This window comes from Danio rerio, chromosome 1 (genome assembly GCF_049306965.1).
Source record: "Danio rerio strain Tuebingen ecotype United States chromosome 1, GRCz12tu, whole genome shotgun sequence".
Classification (NCBI taxonomy): Eukaryota; Metazoa; Chordata; class Actinopteri; order Cypriniformes; family Danionidae; genus Danio; species Danio rerio.
Genome location: NC_133176.1, coordinates 16,907,264 through 16,928,646, shown reverse-complemented (window position 1 = coordinate 16,928,646; position 21,383 = coordinate 16,907,264). Strand labels below are relative to the sequence as shown.

The 21,383-nt window shown below is 35.4% G+C and overlaps 1 protein-coding gene across 1 annotated transcript in view; it reads left to right on the top strand.

The window, feature by feature from the left end:
* dlc1 (DLC1 Rho GTPase activating protein) overlaps positions 1-21,383 on the top strand; it is a 236,967-nt gene that overhangs the window by 89,086 nt on the left and 126,498 nt on the right. The window contains exon 7 of the mRNA XM_073949948.1: positions 2,725-2,758. Within this exon, the coding sequence (XP_073806049.1) occupies positions 2,725-2,758 (34 nt within the window). The remainder of the gene's footprint in view (positions 1-2,724; positions 2,759-21,383) is intronic.

Here is a 21,383-nt window from a genome sequence, read left to right as displayed (position 1 = left end):
TTGACAGTTTTTTCAGAATACATTCCATTACTGCTTTATTTCAACTGCACTTTCTGCAACCCAGGCTCATTCTGATTACGTACCCCTATATACATTTCTGAAGGTTGCCTAATTTGTCACAGGAGCTGTTTTTTTTTTTTCCAAGTTTTTGTTTTCGCAAATCCACCAGAGGCTGCTGTGTGTGCTTTTTTAGATCTTAAATTTCTCCCATGAGTGCCATTTGTGCCTGCTGTTCTCGCGTAAATCCACCAGAGGCCGCTATCAACCTATGGTTTCCCCACCCTTATCTTCCCTAAATCCAACCAATAGTGTTTTAAAAAGCACTGATTGACCCGCCCACACCCTTCCCTAATCCTAACTAACAGTGTTTTCAAAAACAATCCAGAAAAAAGAAAAGCGCTTCCAGTAGCCTGATTTTCTCCACTTTTTTAGATTTTACCACATTCCCACCCTGTTATTTACTTGTTTATTTAAATTTTTGGCTTTTGTCTTACCTGCTTTCTGAAACCGTTCTTCACCAGACTCGAACCTCATTGTCTTAGTCAAGTCCTCTCTGCGTTTCAAGTCTGCTGAAGTACATGTCAAGCCAGCAGACAAACTGATAACAGTGAGAAAGCCCTCCACATGGAGGTAAACGGTCAACTGGTAAGTGAAAAAAGGAGCGGCATCATACCGCCCTGTAGCATTCATTTTAAAGACGAAATACAGCCATACATAGCACTAAATAGTCATAAATAGGGCTACTTTTTCAGCCTATGTTGACTTATTAAGTAATTTTTATTTTAGGACTAAATCTGTAAAAAAGCGACAAGCTGATTTTCTTTCGAAAAATGGTAAACCCATTGCCTTATCAAATAGAAGTGATTAAACCTAATGTAATGTGGAACTGTTAAGTTCACTTAAGAATTTATTTATTTTTTTTATAATTATGCTTATTGTTCATTTACTTAAAAGAGTGGTCCACTACAAAATCATATTTTAAACTTTAGTTGATGTGTAATGTAGCTGTGTGAACATAAACTGCATCTCTAAATGTAATACGCTCAACGTTCAATGCAAATGAAGACATTGGCTTTTACAGAGTTAGCTTAGCAAAGCCTTCAGCGAATAAAGTTTGGGGACTACACAAAAAATACATCCGGGCTTGTGAGATCACAAGCATTTCAGGTTACAAGCATTCACCTCGCACAGCGAAGGGGCGTGGCCAGAGGCTCTAATGTTATAGCAAAGAAAGCTAAAATGGCATCCAAAAGCTGCTATTTCCATGGAGCTTGTTCTGTTTCTGTATTTGGGCTTCCAAAGGAAAAGACACAAAAAGAGAAGTACTTAAAGTTTAATTTGAATTATGTTTCAAATAATTATAAAAAATATATATAGCTAGCATTTGACAAAGGAAAACTTTCAGAATCTCTCCCAGTTCAGTGCTGGATTCGGTTAAAATACGGATTTGTGACGCTTTTCCTAGTGACTTGGAGCCCGTCCACATATCACAGCACATTATGTTAGCTGACCAACCAGAGCCTCTTGAGGGCGGGCCTTTCAGAGTCCACATGTCTATTTTATTTTATTTTATTTATTATTTTTTATTTTATTTATTATTATTTTTTACTTTATTTTACTCTGTTCTACTTTATTTTACTCTATTGTATTTATTTTTTATTTATTCTTCTTTGTTTTCAATTATTTTATTTTGTTTTCATCTATTTTATTTATTTATTTATTTTTATTATTTGAATTTAATTTCTTTTATTCTATTTTATTCTATTCTTTTTTTTCTCCAGTCAAATGCATAACAATGAAATATTCCACCCCCAAAATGCCATGATCTGCAGTGAACTACCTGTTCTTTAAAAGAGATTTGCACCAAAATATTCTGCTTTAACAAGTAAAGACCTATTTATACAAACAGTTTTAATCAAATCCACAATTCTAAATTTAGAAGACATATTAATTCCTTCCTCGAGTGTATTAATCATTTTCCAGACAGAATTCTGTGGCTAAAATAATCACTTCCACACACTTTATTTTCATTTGTGTGTTTTCCACTGAGACATGCCGACATACTAAAAATATGCAGCGGTTTCATTTTGTCTCATTACCTCCTCCCTGTAGAAAAAAGACACTTTTATCAGCGTTATCAATAAAAACATACATGATATAACAAATTGTAGATAATAACACTCATTCAGATTATGATAAAACAGACTGTAAACTCAAATTTTTCTGTGTGTGTGTGTGTGTGTGTGTGTGTGTGTGTGTGTGTGTGTGTGTGTGTGTGTGTGTGTGTGTGTGTGTGTGTGTGTGTGTGTGTGTGTGTCAGGGTATCTAGTTCCTAAGGAGGAGGATGTTTTCAAGGTTGCAAAGGCTTCACAAATGGCCTTATATTTTGGCCAGCTGCACTTGTTGGGCACACACACACACACAAAATGTTTCACTCACAGAGACAGGTGGTAGGCTAGTTTATACTTGGTTGGTTTGAAATGTAAACGATGTTTATGGAATTACATTGTGAAACTCAACTATTTATTGGACCTCCCTGGATCCTGATGAAAAGTGAAATATGAACTCCTTAAACATTATCGGAATTCCATTTCACAAACTTCATATCTAAGCTGGCCTTCAGACGTGATGAAATGTGTTTTGGGGATGTTTCATATATACTTTCTTAATTGTATTGTCATACATTAATGTCAACATTAATCTGCTTTTATTTCTTTCTTTCAGACTTCTGCTGTACTTTCTGAGAACGACAGAGCAGGTAAGTTCACATGAACTCTTGTTTTATTATCTTAACCTACATTAAGCAGGATAAGCGATGGGGGATTGGAAAGCACAACTGTATGTGGGTCAAAGATGAAAAGGGTTTTCAAGCTTCAAAACAATAAAAGGGTTTAACTGTTAATTGTCTAAGAGGAGAAAATCATGCATGATTATCATGATTTACTGAAGGCACCCAAGAGCAATAGTTTGAATACCAAAACATCCAGTCAGGCATAAGTATTGTATGGCATATTGAAGGATCACAGTACAGCAACAAATTACTAATTAAAAGTATTTGAAAATATGTATTTATTTATTTATTTAATTTATTTCACATGTTAAGTTGTTTAAATTAAAAGGTTGGTAATGGCTAGGTTACTTATTTATTTAACTCAGTTGTACATAAATTTTACTTAAATTTGGGTGAACATAGGGCTGAGCGATACTGCAAAAAAATCACGATATCATGTTTGTATCATTCTGTATCAATCATTATTGAATATCAATACAATTAAATACAATAAGAATCTTTTAACCACTTTATTTTAATTACCAACAGTACTAAGGCAAATAATTTTAATAGTCAAAAACTAAAATATTTAAACAAAATATCTGATATCTTTATAATAAAATAAGCTGAAGTGTTAAAGAGACTCTTAAACTTGATAAAAAAGGTTACAATCTGTGTGCAAAGATAAAGCATAAATACTAAACAAGCAAAGCAAACTTTGAGGTGTGAAGAATAATGAGACAGTAAACCTTAAACTCTGTCAACAACACAAATTATGATAATCAAATCTGAGCTTTCAAGTAAAGGAACTGACCATTATTATTCAAATACATATCGCAACATTACAAATTGTGAAGTTGAATGACTACACCACCCCCTATGCTAAGAACTCTTTCAGATGGGGTGCTAGTGGCTGGGATGCACAAGGAAAGAAACCAAAAAGCCACTCTGGCAACATCCTTACATTCTTTGTATTTACAATCTCCTCACTGCTGCTAGCAACCGAACTCGTTTTCACGTGCATTATTATCCTGACCTGACAAGCGTGAGAGCATGGTTTCCTCCACCATTTTATATGCACGTTTATGCTCCCCTGTCGTCACTTGTAACTAGGCAAACATTAATCGTTTTCTCAAAAGATGACAAACGGACAAACTATTGCTGCAGCTCCGATGAAAGTTTATGAAGAAAAGTGCAGTGTTTGGATGTGATGTGTTTGTAATTAGTCTGCTGTTATTACTGAAAGGTGTATATATCATACAAATTGAGAAGCAGATTGGTTAGTTCTAGTCACAAAAATTGTGGTGTGTTCGCAGCATTTGGAAAAATTCAGATGTTTTTCAATTGTACCAGGAAAATGCGTGCGCGTCATATGTGCGCTGCTTGCACACCATGTGCGCATCACTCCCATATGCGCGTTGTGCAACTCCCTTGCCTCCATTGGAAATGACAAACTTACACTTTAAACTTGTTGGCATACTCTTCAAGGCGCAAACTCAGCAGCCACATTTTATAAAAATTTCATACTAAAACTTTGTTCCAATTTTATTTTATTTTTTATCAATTATGACAATGCTGTTCGGTCAATAAATACCGATACCGATTTTATCGCCCAGCCCTAGGTGAAAAACAACAGTGTTTTTACCAAATCGTTTGACATAATAATAACAATGTCAAAACTTATCTTCAATTAAAGATACAAAAACGCTATATTATGCATGTCAGGCCAGTAGCTGACATTGTAACTTTTGTCTGCTATTGTTTTTTTGGCTTTCAATAATATGCAATATTATCAATTAATATGCATGTCTATGCAAAAAACAAAACTGTTACTTCTTTTTAGCTAAAACAGCCATGCAAACTCCTCCATAGCAATCTCTTAAACCCCAAAAAGTGGATCACCAAATAAAAGTACTGCCAATCCTAGAAAATCAGGTAACACACCAAGCTTTGCTTTCCCACCAAAGTGTGTCAACTGGTGGCACTGGATCTGTTAAACACTAGCAGATGTTGTGCAGTCAGACGATGAGCTGCCTGATATCAGTACAGAGAGCTGTAGATGTGGCTGGAAATTGAAGATTATTACTTGGGCGATATATATCTAGAACAAACCTCTTCTTACCCTTATGGACATATGACCATTTGCTGGCTGTAAGAGATGCTTTGTTTGGGGCACAGCTAAGAATTTACCCTCATGTCGGTCTCAGCCTGGGGCTAGGACAACCATAGCATGCTAGTTATTAACAGATAGCTGATAGTCATTCACTTCTGCATATGTGGTCTTTTGATGTTTGCTGATTACTGTGTGCCAACTGTAATGTTTGTAGCTCTATCCTTTATAGTGATTTATTGTGTGTATTTTTGTTAACTAAAAGTTGTTTATCAGATATGATGTCATACTTGAAATCATCAGTGAATATATTTGTCTAATGTTAAGACTTTGGATTGCCATTTGCAATCTGGAGATCTACATTTTATTTGCATTTGTTTTGTTTCACCTTGGAAATAATTTTAGTTGTGGCTGTACCATCCTAGAACAGTGTTTAAAAATGTATCCAAGGCTTTTTTAAAAACACAGCAGTTAAAATTAAAGGATAACAATCCTTGAAGCTTAACGAAAAATTACAACAAAGATTTCTGAAGGTTTGCATCAGTCAAAAATAAAATGGTAGTGTACAGGCATATGCTTTGATTTCAGGACATCATTAGTCTTTCACAGAAAATCACTAGTCTCTGTCACTGATTGATCAGCCTTCTTCTAGTCTTTTCCACAGTTTGCTTAATTTAAAGGTTTTTTTTTTTTTTTTTTTTTTTTTTAAACAATATCTTTGTTATTATGGATTTTTCTGAAATTCCTAGTAAGGTTAACACCAGGACTCTGGGCTGGCCATTTCAATATTTCACTGTTTTTTTGTTTGTTTGTTTGTTTGTTTGTTTGTTTGTTTGTTTGTTTGTTTGTTTGTCTGTTTTTTGATTGACCTGGTTTGAATTACCTGACATGAGATGCATTGTTTCACATGAAGATTGTCAGACGATTAGTCAATAAACATAGGGAATTATTTTTTTTAAATTTCAGGACATCTTAGTCTTTTAAAGAACGTCTTTAGTCTCTCTCACTGCTTGATTGGCTCTTTTTCAGGTCTTTTCCACACTTCGCTTTATGTAAAGTTTTTTTTTTTTTTTAAGAATGGATTTTTCAGAAATTCTCAGTGATGTTAACATCAGGACTCTGGGCTGGCCATTTCAGTATTTCGCTGTTATTTATTATTATTTATTTTTTTATTGACCTGCTTTACGTGTTTTGTTGTCTGACGTGAAATGCATTGTTCTGAATAAATATTGCTGGATGATTAATCAATGAACATAGGGAAGGTATTTTTTCAATTTTTAATCATTAGTCTTTCACGGAACATCACTAGTCTCTCTTACTGCTTTATCGGCTATTCTTCCAGTCTTTCCCATAGTTCGCTTAATGTACGTTTTTTTTTAAACAATAAATTTGCTATTATAGATTTTTTTAGAAATTCTCAGTCAAGTTACCATCAGGACTCTGGGCTGGCCATTTAATTATTTCAAAGTTTTTTTTTTTTTGTTTTTTTTATTTACCTGCTTTACCTGTTTTGCTGTCTGACATGAGGCACATTGTCCTGCATGAAGATTGCTGGAATATTGTACAATGAACAAAGGAAATGAAACATAGGGTGTAGAATAGAGGAAAGAAAGATAGAATAGGAGTAGAATAGAGAAGAGAAGAAAGCAGTATTCTTAAAATCAAATATTTTGAATATCAAGCTTTTACTGCTATGCCGGCTATACCTTTGTCCTTCATCTAAAAAGCACTATTGATACATTTGATGGACTCACTATTTTTGCAATGCCAGTAAAACCGGAAAATTTGGCTGCCAGTAAAATGTTTTTTTTTTTTTTTTCAGACTATCAACCAGCAGGTGCCATATTAACATCAATAACTGTGAGATATCTGAAAGTGTTTTCTAGTGTATTTTAGATACACAAAATGCTATTTTAAAATGCTATTTTATTTTAAAATAGCATTTTAAATGCTATTTAGATTGCTATTTTAATGCTATTTTAATTTATCATTAACATGACTCCACATCTTCTGCTCATATCCGTAGTTCATTCTACTAAAACCATAGGAGATCACTCTGCTTTGACCCTTGTGTCTCTCTGGAATCAATATCAGAAAGCAACAGGAGCTGGAGACTGTCTGTCTCCATCATATACTTACTTATTGGCTTAGCTTTAGGTGTGTATGCAGTGAAGACAAAGAGATTCAAAGACGGCACATTATGCAAGGTTTTACATGTCAGTCAGATTTCAGTGGTATTCATCTAGGCCCATTTCCACATGCATGTTTAGCAATCAGTTTACAAATGGTCACCTGAAATACACTTGGCATTTACATGCATTGAAATATGTTTACTTTTGTTAAGAACATTCCCTCTTATTTTGACATATGCTGGTAATATATACACGTGTGTGTGCAGTATTCCAGAGCAATATTGCTTACCTACTTTCCTATTGATAATGGCCAACACAATTTTATACAGATCCAGTTGCCCTAATTAATTGCATAGTGTCTCACTTAGTTGCCCAACCTAGGCTCATTGGAAATACATGCCTTAGACTACATTTTTGCAAAACATGAAATACATTACTCCGGTTATCTTCACTCACAATTTGTAACCTTTTGATTTAGTGGCTAATTCTTATAAATTCAGACAATCTCATTCACACAATTTAGTACGATTTGCTTATCCTCCAATGACGGTTGGGTTTAAGGGCGGGGTTGGGTGCCGCAGCTCCTTTTAAATCGTTAGTTTTGTACGACTGAACTCAAACAAATTCTATCTCAAATTCTCAAACGAATTAGCTACTGAACTGATAAAATGTAAAATAGGTCAGTTTCCTCATTCCTAGGCTGGAGCTTCTGATGACAAATCCTCTAGAGGGCACTGTGTACAATTTTGAGAATCTGAATTATGTTACTAAGCTGTATTTTGATATACATGTCTTTCTTGTACAAGTTCATGAGAAGACAGTATGTGTCTTACATATCACCTTGCGATCGAATGACTTAAACCCAACCAATAGTGTTTTCAAAAGCACACAGAAGAGAAAATTGCATCTCAACACAGGTCTTTACATTGCTTTTAGCTGTTGTGTGAAATAATGATTCAATGGACTCAAACCCGATCACAACAGAAAAGTAGTCCATAAAAAGATAATCAGGCAAACATATTTAATTACGAATCATAGACACTTTTAAGTGGTTTTCTGGTAATTATTTAGTGTTGTGCAAATAATGTTTCTCTGTAAATATCAGTAGTGTGAAAAGGAACAATAAAAATCGGTGTTGTACTAGCTCGTAGTGTTCATTTTACCTTAAAACAACAGTAGAGTAAGTTATTTTTTAGTTTTACCAAAATGTAAGCACATATTTTTGTTGCAACCCTCAAAGCCTAAAACAGGGGTCACTCATCTCGGCCCTGGAGGGCCGGTGTCTCTGCAGGGTTTAACTCCAACTTGCCTCAACACACCTGCCTCTCTGTTTCTATTACACCTACAGTATGCTGCGTCCCAATCGGCATACTATGCGTCCTAAATAGTATTTGAAAATAGAATTAATATGTCCCTAACCATAACATGTTGAAAAGAGTATGCCAGAGGTTCCTGGTTGATTTGCTATTTCCGGTAAAAAAAATAAAGTTGTAGAAGCGTCCATACTCTAACCGCTAATGTTGCCCACAATACATTGCGCATTGGACGTGAATGCGTGTTTGATTTTCTTATTTATATACACGATTGTGCCATTGAACTGTTGTATAAATGCAATATCACACTTGTAGCAGTGCGATATGGCTGTAAATCAGCACGGGTGGGATGCTAAGGCACGCCTCCCACCAGTCTGATATACAGCCGTATCGCACTGCTACTTGTGTGATATTGCTCATATATATATATATATATATATATATATATATATATATATATATATATATATATATATATATATATATATATATATATATATATATATATATATACATATACATACATACATATCTGTAAGTGACAAAAGGGGACAACCTCAAAACATTTAGACCTCATTTTACACAAATATTTACTGTATTAACTGTTCGCTCTTGATCATATTGACAAAAACCTTGATCTTCAATACAAGGCCGAAGTGACATTAGATGCTGAATTTGGAGATTGCGTGTGGGCATTTTGCGTTATGTAATGACCCCCTGTGGCTCTGTGGCTTGGCATTCTGGTGTGTGATGGATGATAAAATGCAGGCCTGATTTCAGCACAATGGCCCCCTGTTTCGAAGCACATCAAAGCCTCTCTGTATCAGGCCAGGAATGTGGGGTGCAAAGCCTGATTGCATCACGCAAACCCTGCCCTAAGATGGAGAGCATTCATGGTTAATTTTTCGGGTTGTTGCAATGAACTTTTGGGTCACAACACTGTGTGTAAGCAAAGCGATGCCCATCCAGGCGTCATTCTTTTTGCTGTGCTATCCATTTTCCAGACTGGGCTAAAACACAGCAGGGTATTGGCAGGAGCAAAGAGGACCAAAATCACAGTGATTTTGCATACGTGTTTGTGTGGGCATCAGTGAAGGAGTTCCTGTTATCTAACACATGAAAGCCTGACATTGTTGGTTTGCATTTAGGGTTGTTTTAAGGGGTAAGGGGCAACAGAATGTAGCATTCGAATGCATTAAGTGCTCAAGTTTCTTCTGAGGTTTTAACTTTTTCCTGCTTTAGTGTAGACAAATGGATGTGGCTGGAGGATTTAGGTTTTTAACCTTGTAATGGCATCTTATCTTAGAAGACTATCCATGCATGCTCACATTTATTCAGCTAAAGTGGTAGCTAGGAGCTCAATATAAAGACAAATGTTGTCTTTGTGTTTTACTAAAAGAAGTTTTATATTTATTACAAACTTTTCTGATTTGAGTATTTTTATTAGTAATAAATGTGTTGTTTAATTGGTGTTTTGCTAGAAATAAATATTTGCATACAGCATATTAGAACTGGCAGTCAAGGGCTATAAAGTCAATAGAATGTTTTTAAATCTGATGTAGAATTATCATTCATTCATTTTCTTTTCTTCTTAGTCCTTTCATTCATCTGGGGTCAGCACAGCGGAATGAACCACCAACTTATCCAGTATATGTTTTACACAATAGATGCCCTTCCAGCTGCAACCCAGTACTGGGAAACACCCATACACACTCATTTACACTACAGGGAATTTAGCTTACCCAATTCACCTATAGGTCATGTCTTTAAATGTTTTGGGGAAAACTTGAGCACCCTTGGGAAACCCACATGAACATGGGGAAAGCATGCAAACTCCACACAAAAACGCCAACTGACCCAGCCGAGGCTTGAACCAGCAACCTTCCTGCTGTAAGGTGACAGCGCTACCCACTGCGCCACTGCGCCACCCTCTGATGTAGAATTAATAGTTCATATTTTAAGTAGATTTGAGTTATACTATTAATAAAACGGTTACTTTACATACATTAAGAAAATTGAACAGTGTAGATTTTGATTACACATGTACTTGCTTGTACAGCAGTGCAGTGGTGCAGTGGGTAGCACTGTCGTCTCACAGCAAAGTCACTGGTTTGAGCCTCGGTTGGATCAGTTAGCATTTGTGTGTGGAGATTGCATATTCTCCCCATGTTCGCATGGGTTTTCTTTACGGATACTCTAGTTTCCCCCACAAGTCCAAAGACCACACCTGTCAACCCTAACATTTTTTTCCCGGATTTTTCCGTATTTTACAATTCTTTCCTGATATCATACCATCAAGGTATTTTCCTGTATTTATCCCATTTTTTAAATCTTTCTATGAAGGGTGGGAATAAACATCAAAAGCTGATCCTCCCTATACTCAACCTATACCACTGAACCACCAGGGGATGTCCCTCGCTCTTAAATGTGAAACAGTTTGGTGCTTTCATTTTATTTAGGTATGAAAACACTTTGAAATAAACATAAAAATGGCAGGATTCCCTTCCTTTCCATTACAGTGCACTGGTGCCGTTGTCCTGTGGCTGCCGTCGCATTATCAGTGGATGCTGCACACTGGTGGTGGTGTGGAGAGACCTTTAGAAATGCACATTACATTACTAATACACAAAGAAATCTAAAAGAATTAGTTTTATATATGTTTTTGTCCAAAGGTTTGAAAAGAAAGAAAGAAAGAAAGAAAGAAAGAAAGAAAGAAAGAAAGAACGCTTTTTTTCTGAATTCTTTAATGCGTAGTAAGTTTACAAACATATGTTCTAAAGCAGTATACAGCAATACTAAATAAAGCAATATATTCCAATATTCTTATATATACTAAACCACATCAGGTTCTGTAGATTTGCAGTAGTTTTTGAGTTTAAAAAAAGTTACACACTCTGTCCTCTGATAGAGGGGCAGTGGAGGAAATGAAAACACAGTAGGCGGTTTTAAAGCTTTCACCCCCTCACATTATTTCACTTAAAAACTCTTTTAATTCTGAACTTGGACCAGACCTCCACATTTCCTCTAACATCTGCCATTATCAGTTAAAACTACATAACAGATCTCAGACCTGTGCCTCTCAAGCGCAACAGTAAGCTCACATTCTTTCTTATCTGCAGTGAGTTCGGTACCTATAATCATGTCTGCAGAAAACCTCCCTCTCCAGCTTTTTCCCTGTGCTTCTTTGATGTGCGTTCATCCTCCAGCATTCATTCCCCCGTCACGGCTCCGGCTCTGGGTGCAGAACAATGGCTCTATTGCTCATTTTCTGATCTCTCTCGCTCACCTGCATCTGGGGTCGAGACTCAGCCAGGTCGAGTCGGGTCAGTCCAGGTACAGTCTGTCGAGGAAATGTCTGAGAAAGGGAGATGAATAAAGGAGGGATTTCTTCCACACTGGCCACCCATGTCTGCTATTTCCTGTAAGCGGCTTCCTCAGATTTTTTTGGTCCTCAGAAATTTCTGTAATGCTTTATATTTAAAGAGCCCCTATTATGCATTAAAAGGGGTCATATTTTGGTTTTGGGGATCTCAAACCACAGTCTGATATGCATGCAAGGTCAAAAAACACTTTCATTGTATTGTAATATGTATTTATTTTTACCTGATTATTCCAAAAACTCCCATATAATTAGAATAGCGATTCATTTGTTCCCAAACTTCTCCCTAGCACAATGCTAATCTGCGCTGATTGGTTCGATTACCCAGTCTGACACGCATCGCTATTTCAATGTGGCTTTTCACGTGATATGAGAATATAGAGTTAACCAGTAAACAAGGGGTTACAAGTAACAAAACACAATTAAATACATAATTTGGAAGCTAGAAAAAACAAGGAGGCAACCATTTTAATCACATTAGACTTGTGAAATGGAAGGAGAAACTGATCCATGAACTGTGTACTGTAAAGTTCCTGTAAAGCTCTGACAAAGTCCCATACATCAATAGTCTTTTCTAATCCTTACTTTAACAAACGGCCGATGAATCCACTGTTGTAAGCATGTAAATTGCTAAAGCACTCATCAGAAAAATGTTAGGAACACAGCACAGGGCTGGGGCTATATTGCTGAGATATTTTTACAAAATTAAACTTCAACCACTGACTCTTCACAACCTCATCTTTGGGTAGGGAAAGTAACACTAACTTTTTCTCACACTTAAGAGCACAGCGGCCATGTGACATGATTCAACTGGGATCTGCTACAGTGTTTGTCTTCCTTGTTTTCTTTCTACAGTGTTTATGGGCTTTCAATTTTCCCTGGGATTTCAAATGGACGGGGCTTGAGTTCTGTATCGACGTCACGCAGACACAGCTAAAGACTTGTTGCAGTGGCGATTCATTCGAACTAGTCGACTCTTTTATAGATGAATCAATAGTTTTAAACACTGTGTACTTTCAGATTTAAGCTTGATATTGAATTAAAAAAAAAGTTTAAAGATTTATTTATTTATTTTTTTTTTTTTGTAAATGAAGCACTAGAAACTTTAGAAACAAAGGTTTTATTTATTTGAATGACAAGTCAACTAATCAATTTTAACGACGCCTTTAGCCTAATTTTAATTGAATAAGGATTGCCCAATATATTGTTTCAGAATTGACATCATAATGTGTGCATTGCAGTAGTAATACAGTATTTTAGGATGTGCAATGTCAAATAGGCATCACAGTTTAAGAACATGTTATTTGTGGATTAATTGCAAAGTGACATTTGAATAGAGTTAATGTTCATCATGTGCACTTTTTTAAGGTGTGTTACTGTAAATAGTCCAAGCAAGGCACATCTTTAGTAGCTCTAACAAAGATTTACTGTATTTTATTTATAATGGAGTTTTACATTTGAGTATTCAGTTTCACATTTTGCTTAATGCACTTTATTTTGTCATTAAGTATTTGCACTGGTATTGATATACTGTAAGAAAAAGATGAAAAAGTATATTTCTTTAATAATAACCTTTATTTAATTTCATTTGTTTTTATTTATATATCTAAACAGCGGGTTATATAATCTTGGTGTACCCTATTTATATTTTAAAAACCTTTAACTACACGTTTTGGTGTTCAGGAAGAGAGATTGTCTTGTCTTTTTCATTTTGTTTGCTATTAATTGCTTTTAAGGGTGGAGGCTCAGCAAGATCTCTGTTATGTCTATTTATATTGAATAGGGAGAAACCTCATCAGCATTCAGTTCCCAGCATTCACCTAGTTGGAAGCCCTTCCTGACCTTTTTATTTTGAATTGCTCAAGAGGTTACAGTATATTCACAGCACATGTGTACAATAAGTATACGTTTATGACTATTAATTACTGTCGGTAAACATGCTCAACCAATTGTCCACTTACTGGATATGTGATCTTGGGAATTTTGCGGTCTGTTTTCATATGATCTAGGGGAATTTCCACTTTAGTCATCAAGTTCTCAACATGGATTCAATATCATCGTTCCTATCAGCCTGGGTAATTGAGATATATTGTTATGGTGTCATCATTTTGAGAGTCTACATTGAAAGAGGAAGTGATTCATTCCTTAATTTATTCATTTGTTCGTTCGTTCATTTATTAATTCGTTTGTTTGGACACATTATTTATTTATTTGAACATGTGTATTTATTTATTTATTTATTCATTTGTTTATTTACTGGACCACTGTATTTATATATTTATTTATTTACCTATTTGGAAACATTATTTATTTATTAAAACACTGTTTATTTTAAACACTTTATTTATTTATTTATTTATTTAGACACATTATTTAAATATTTCTTTATTTGAACACCTTATTTATTTATTTTATTTATTTGAATACATTACTTATTTACTTGAACACTTTATTTATTTATTTATTTATTTAATTAGACACATTATTTATTTATTTCTTTATTTGAACACCTCATTTATTTATTTTATTTATTTGGATACATTACTTATTTACTTGAACACTTTATTTATTTATTTATTTATTTATTTATTTATTTATTTATTTATTTGGGCATGTTATTTATTTATTTGAACACTGTTTATTTTAAACACTTTATTTATTTATTTATTTTGTTATTTGAACTTTGTGTATTTCTTAATTTATTTATTTAGACAATTTATTTATAAAAAATATATATTTATTTGAACACTTTATTTATTTATTTAGCTATTTTTTTATGCTGGAACTGGTGTTTTGCCAGCTTAAATAAAATGTTATTGTATTTTATTCATGTTTCAGTTAACTTTTTGTATTTTACTTTTTTTCCATATGGTTTGCATGTTCTCCCTGTGTTTGTGTGGGTTTCCTCTGGGTGCTCCGGTTTCCCCCACAGTCCAAAGACATGCGGTACAGGTGAATTGGGTAAGCTAAAATTGTCCGTAGTGTATGTGTGTGGATGAGTGTGTATGGATGTTTCCCAGTGATAGGTTGTGGTTGGAAAGGCATCCGCTGTGTATAACATATGCTGAATAGGTTGGTGGTTCATGCCGCTGTGGTGACCCCAGATTAATAAAGGGGCTAAGCCAAAAAGAACATGAGTGAATGAACACATTAAAATTAAGTTAAAAGTGTAAAAAAATCCATCTTTTCAGTTTTTGTACAGATTAAAAACTAACAAAAACAAATAAATAATTTTCTAACATATAAAGCAAAATGAAAGGAAACAATAAAGATACTACTCTATTTTGCAGTGTTAAAAGTGCATTTTCTATAGCAATAACAATACAATATGTTACATTTATTCAATTACCAGATGCTTTTATTTATTATTAAAGTGGCTTGGATAGATTAAGCACTTAAAATCACCAGAGAGCAGCAATATGTATAGATGACATCTCAAGTTAACTAAGCTGAAAATTAAAAAAATAAATAAATAAAATTGAATTTAAAAAATGATTCATTTTATGCAGTTTCCCTGAATCAAATTATCACAGTTGCTGTGAGGCATGTAGCAGACATTTACAGCACATTCTGCTAACTATTAACCATAGCAATAAACATGTAAAGCCAGGCTCACACTATAGAAATGTTAGGCCTAATAAACTAACTGCTAAGCAGGTGTGGGAAATAAATCAAACAATGAGTCATCATAGAAAACAAATGGAAAGAGGAAACAGCAGGGCAACAGTGCAAATGTCTAGCTCAAACTACAGACATTACACAAAATAATTTACTTGATAACATGCTGAAAAATCATGTTGCACATTATTTAAATATCAAATTAAAGTATAAGTAATCTGAAATTGTAAAATCAAGTGTACTAAAAATAAAGTAAGTGATAATGTTATAGGGATAATGTTCTCATAGGCTTGTATTCTTTACCACATAATTACATTCAACAACATCATGTCACATAAAAACGCAACACAAATGCATTCAACATCACATATAGATGAAGTCAGAATTATTAGCCCCTCAGAATTATTAGCCCCCCTGTTCATTTTTTTCCCCAATATCTGTTTAACGGAGAGAAAAAAAACATTCAACATATTTCTTAACATAATAGTTTTATTAACTCACATTTAATAACTGATTTATTTTATCTTTGCTATGATGACAGTAAATTTTATTTAACTAGATATTTTTCAAGACACAGCTTAAAGTGACATTTAAAGGCTTAATTTGGTTAATTAGTTAATCAACTGGGCAGGTAAGGGTAATTAGGCAAGTTATCGTATAACGATGATTTGTTCTGTAGACTATAAAAAATAGCTTAAAGAGGCTAATAATGTTGTCCTTAAAATGGTGTTTAAAAAATGAATAACTGCTTTTATTCTAGCCGAAATAAAACAAATAAGACATTCTCCAGAAGAAATATATTGTCAGGCATACTCTGAAAGTTTCCTTGCCCTGTTAAACATCATTTGGGAAATATTTAAAAAAGAAAAAAAATTCAAAGGAGGGCTAATAATTCTGACTTCAACTGTATATCACAATAACAAAAAACATAACAAAATGAACCCTATAAAAATATGATATGATACCTACGAGCCTGATATGAACCATACGTTATCGATGCACTTTATCCTACTTATCGCAAGGCTACTTAACTAAACAATTAGAAACAAACAAAGAGTGGTGGAAAGAGTACTAAAAAGTCATACTTAAGTAAAAGTACTATTACTTGCCAAAAAATGTAGTGCAAGTAGAGTAAAATATTAAATGTTGTAAATATTACTCAAAGTCTGAGTAAAAATTAGACCTTTTAAAAGTACTCAAGAGTAGTGAGTATTACGTCCTAAAAAGCTGATGCATTTACATATAATTTGTGAATGTGTGTAAACATAACATTCTGTAGTGCAGGGGTCACCAATCTCGGTCCTGGAGGGCCGATGTCCCTGCAGGTTTTAGCTACAACTTGCCTCAACACACCTGCCTGGATGTTTTAAGTATACTTAGTAAGACCTTGATTAGCTTGTTCAGATGTGTTTGATTAGGGGTGGAGCCAAAATCTGCAGGACACCGGCCCTCCAGGAACAAGTTTGGTGACCCCTACAGTAAACAAACATCCATCTTCCAGTTTGCTGCAATTATAAATCATCAATGTTTTAAGGTAGTTCATTATGATGTTATTTGATTGGACAGGAATCACAGGACTGATTTTTCTAATCCCCGTAAACAGGGGAAAAAAGTAAAGACTGCAGGTTGAAGGAAAGTAGTGGAGTAAAAGTACTGAGACAGCACTAAAGATGGACTCAAGGGAAAGTAAAAGAATGCATTTTTAAAACCACTTATTATAATTCCTGAGAAAAACTACTCAATTACAGTAATTTGAGTATTTGTAATTTGTTATTTTACACTACTGGAAACAAAACACCAATCTGGGATGTAATTTACTTATTCTTTAAATAAATATAAAGCTTATCGTAAGAAAAAACAACTGCTGGATGCAGCCAACCGTACCCTACCTGTTATTATTGTCATTTGCTTATTCCCAGTGCCGTTTATATCAAAGATGATGCTTAGCTGCTCCATGTGTTTCATAACATCTCATTTTTATGAGGCGGACAATTGTTATAATCATTAAATTCTCATCTGGCAATAACAAACGATCCTTGTTTTAATAGCATATAAATAAAATTAAACTAGCATTAACTTTTAAAAACTGTTGTCTGAGGCGGATAGTTTATATTAATGTGACAGAAATGTGCAATCCAGTAAACAACCAAATAAGCGCATTGAGACATGAAAGGATCTTGTCATAGTTGAACCTCTGATGAGACTGAATCTCCTCAGAAAACCCTGCCGAGTCCTTATCTACCCAGCAGTCCACATAGACTTCATTTCCATGCCAATTTGGTGAGACGGTCATGCCCAGATAGCTTAGGTTTCACATGAAATGACCCAGCCGACACAATTCAACCCCTTCTCTGCTCAGATCCCATCCTGATCTCATGTTTGTCTTCTTCAAGCCCAAAGGCAATAGTGGCGCGTAGCATTAATGCCAGTCTGAATTTTCCAAGCTAATGTGTTCTTAGGCTTGTCTGTCATGCTTATTTGAATCTAAGAACTTAATGCCCTCTCAATCCCTGCCTTTTATTTCCCACACAGTTTTATTGGCTTTGACTTATTGGTTGAGGGACTTGCACAAGGGTACATTCTTGGCCATGTCGTTGGTTTATATCTGTCTCCGAAACTCTTTCCAAGTGTTGTCTCCAACATCATGTGCTTTAATGCTGCGTCCTGTGACTTTCCGAATGCTGTTTTACTGCTTGGTTTCCTGTAGGGAAAACCTTTGTTTTTGGAAGGCATCTGTTTGAAGACCGCTGCTCTGTCTAGGGGTGTTTTTTTCAACTACAGACACTTTTGGCATTGTGGACCTTTTGGGAAAGAAATGTTTCCCAGCAGGCACCTTGATGTTGACAATACATAAAAAAATTAAAAAATAGTACAGCACAAAACATATTATAATATAAGGAAAGTTTTATTTATCTGGAAGCTTCAAATAAAAAAAAATTGATCAAAATCCAATGTCGAGCCAACATCTTAAACCAACGTCATATTGATGTTAAATGGTGACGCAGTGGCGCAATAGGTTGTGCTGTCGCCTTGCACAGCAAGAAGGTCGCTGGTTCGAGCCTCGGCTGGGTCGGTTGGCATTTCTCTGTGGAGTTTGCATGTTCTCCCTGCGTTTGTGTGGGTTTCGCATTCATTTTTTTTCTTGTCCCTTTATTGGGTTGCCACAGCAGAATGATCCGCCAATTATCCAGCACATGTTTTACGCAGCGGATGCCCTTCCAGCCGCAACCCATCACCGGGAAACATTTACACACACTCACTCACACACACACACACACACACTAAGGACAATTTTAACATACCCAATTCACCTGTACCACATCTTTGGACATCTTTGTAAACCAGAGCACCCAGAGGAAGCCCACGTGAACACAGGGAGAGCATGCAAACTCCACAAAAAAATGCCAACTGACCCAGCCGAGGCTCGTACCAGCGATTTTCTTGCTGTGAGCTGAATGTGCTACCCACAGTGCCACTGCGTTGCCCACACATTCCAATTAGCCAATCTGAATTAAGGGATATGTTTACTGTTTATGTTAAGTTTACGCTTATTATGTTTATGCACTTATACATGATTGTTGTCCAACTATTATTCTTCTCTGATTTTGGGAATAATTTAGAGTTATGGTTGGGTTTAGAGATAGGGAATAGGTGTGGATTACATAAAACAAAAATTATGTTCCAGGATCACCTTAGATGTTAATCCAGGATCACATTGTACTTAGCAAAAACCATGACGTTCACATTACATCATGCCATTTTTTTACTTAACACAAATCAAACCAAATTGTAAAAGTCAAAGGTGACAAGCTAGGACACCCAGCCGGGATTAATTCTAATCCAAGCTAATCAAATATCTTTAATATTCTTCTGCAAGTGTGTGCCTCTCTTTAAAAAAAAAAAAACTTTTCAGCTTTCAGGTGTGTTGGAAAAAAAAACATCAGCAATGATCTCTGAGAAGCAACAGTTGCTGTTGTCAATCTAGCATTCCAAACTCATTCCACAGTTAAGAAGTTTATTTACAAGTGGAAGACATTCCCAGGAGTGGACTTCCCAGCAAATTTACTCCAAGATCAGACCATGTGATGCTTGGAGAAATGGTAGACCCCTAAAGGACTTCACAGACTCTACAGTCGTTACTAAGTATGTGAAATCATAAAGTTCATGGCAGTAATATTAGAAAAAAGACAAGACATGGCATGTTTGGAAGGGATTACAAAAAAGCATCACATTTAAATTAGTAAAGAAATAAAACGGAAGCCCATTTGCAATGTTTGTTGCATCTGAACAAACCATAGGAGTTCATTCATTCATTTTCTTGTCGGCTTAGTCCCTTTATTAATCCGGAGTTGCCACAGCGGAATGAACCGCCAACTTATCCAGCAAGTTTTTACGCTGCGGATGCCGTTCCAGCAGCAACCCATCTCTGGGAAACATCCACACACACACTCATTCACTACGGACAATTTAGCCTACCCAATTCACCTGTAGCACATGTCTTTGGACTGTGGGGGAGCACTTGGAGGAAACCCACGAGAACGCAGGGAGAACATGCAAACTCCACACAGAAACACCAACTGAGCCGAGGTTCGAACCAGCGACTCAGCCACCTTCTTGCTGTGAGGCGACACCACTACCTACTGCTCCACTGCCTCGGCACCATAGAAGTTCTAGAATTAATAATAATATTAATTCTCATTATTATGGTGGCTTAGCGTTTAGCACTGTCGTCCCACTGGGTCAGTTGGCATTCCTGTGTGGAGTTAGCATGCTCATGTTCGCATGGGTTTCCTCCAGGTGTAGTGGCCGTAGTGCATGTGTGTGAATGTGAGAGTGTATGGGTGCTTCCCAGCACAGGGTTGCAGCTGGAATGGCATCCGCTATGTAAAACATAAGCTGGATAAGTTGGCGGTTCATTCCGCTGGGGTGACCCCTGATAAATAAAGGGGAACTAAGCTGAAGAAAAATGAACAACAATAAGAACAAAAATAATAATCAATTACCGTACTGAAGTAAACATAGTCAGCTTTTGTCCACCTATATTAGTTCAAATACCATCCACCTGTGCTGAAAGATTTGCAATATTCTGCTGGTTTACCTCTTGAACTCGTTGCTCATTGTTTTCATGTTTGTAGGTCATTTTTAGTAATCCTTCTGTTCACAGTATCAGGATCAGTCTGAGTCTGTTGGCTGCTTCACAGTATCGCCAGATTTCTTTCTCTTCTTTTGTATCAGTCTCGCTCCATCTTAATAGCATCAGCCTTATGTCTTTTCTTAGGTCAGACAGGGAGACACGTTGATTATCCCAATCCGAGCGAGACATTTGTTCTTCTCTGGTGACAACAAAGGCTCCTCATTCACTAACATTGAGATGAACTTTTCATGGGTTTGATACAATCACTGCATGAATGGAATGTTCAGGAGAGATGAATGAAAGAGTTTGGATGTGTCCCAAAAAAACGGGATAAAACGTGCATGTTCTTATTTGTGAGATTTAGTACAAAACTGAAAGTAGGCCGAAGTGTTTCCAGACTTCTAGCATTACACATACTGAGACATAATGGCATTTTCTGGACAATTGTGGGTTTTATATTGTGATTTATGATGCGAGAGTGGAATGTGAAAGTGTACTTGAAAAGCCTGATAGATTTAGAAGTAATTTAGTTTATTTATTGATTAATTTTTTTATGGGAAATTCAATAACTTTTTTCTACTTTAAAAATGTTAGAATTCACAAATTAAATTTTAAAATTAACTTATAAAATGTTGCTGGTTAGAGTTATTGACTTCATTATTGCTTCAATTCATACTAAAATAATTCACTTAATTCACTGTAGTTATTTACTATTTGTATTTTATTGCTGTTTGGTGTTATTGATTTACACTTTTCTCAATTTTTTTTTGGCTCAATTCTCGATTGAATTTTAGTAAGGTTAGATTTCTGAACAAATATTGTTCACTTCAGAGTGGCATTGCTTATTGATTTAAGCGGATTGCAATTGCTTTGGTGCATGTGTGCAAACAGTGAGTGCAATTGTCTGTAGTCTGGACAAAAACTAAT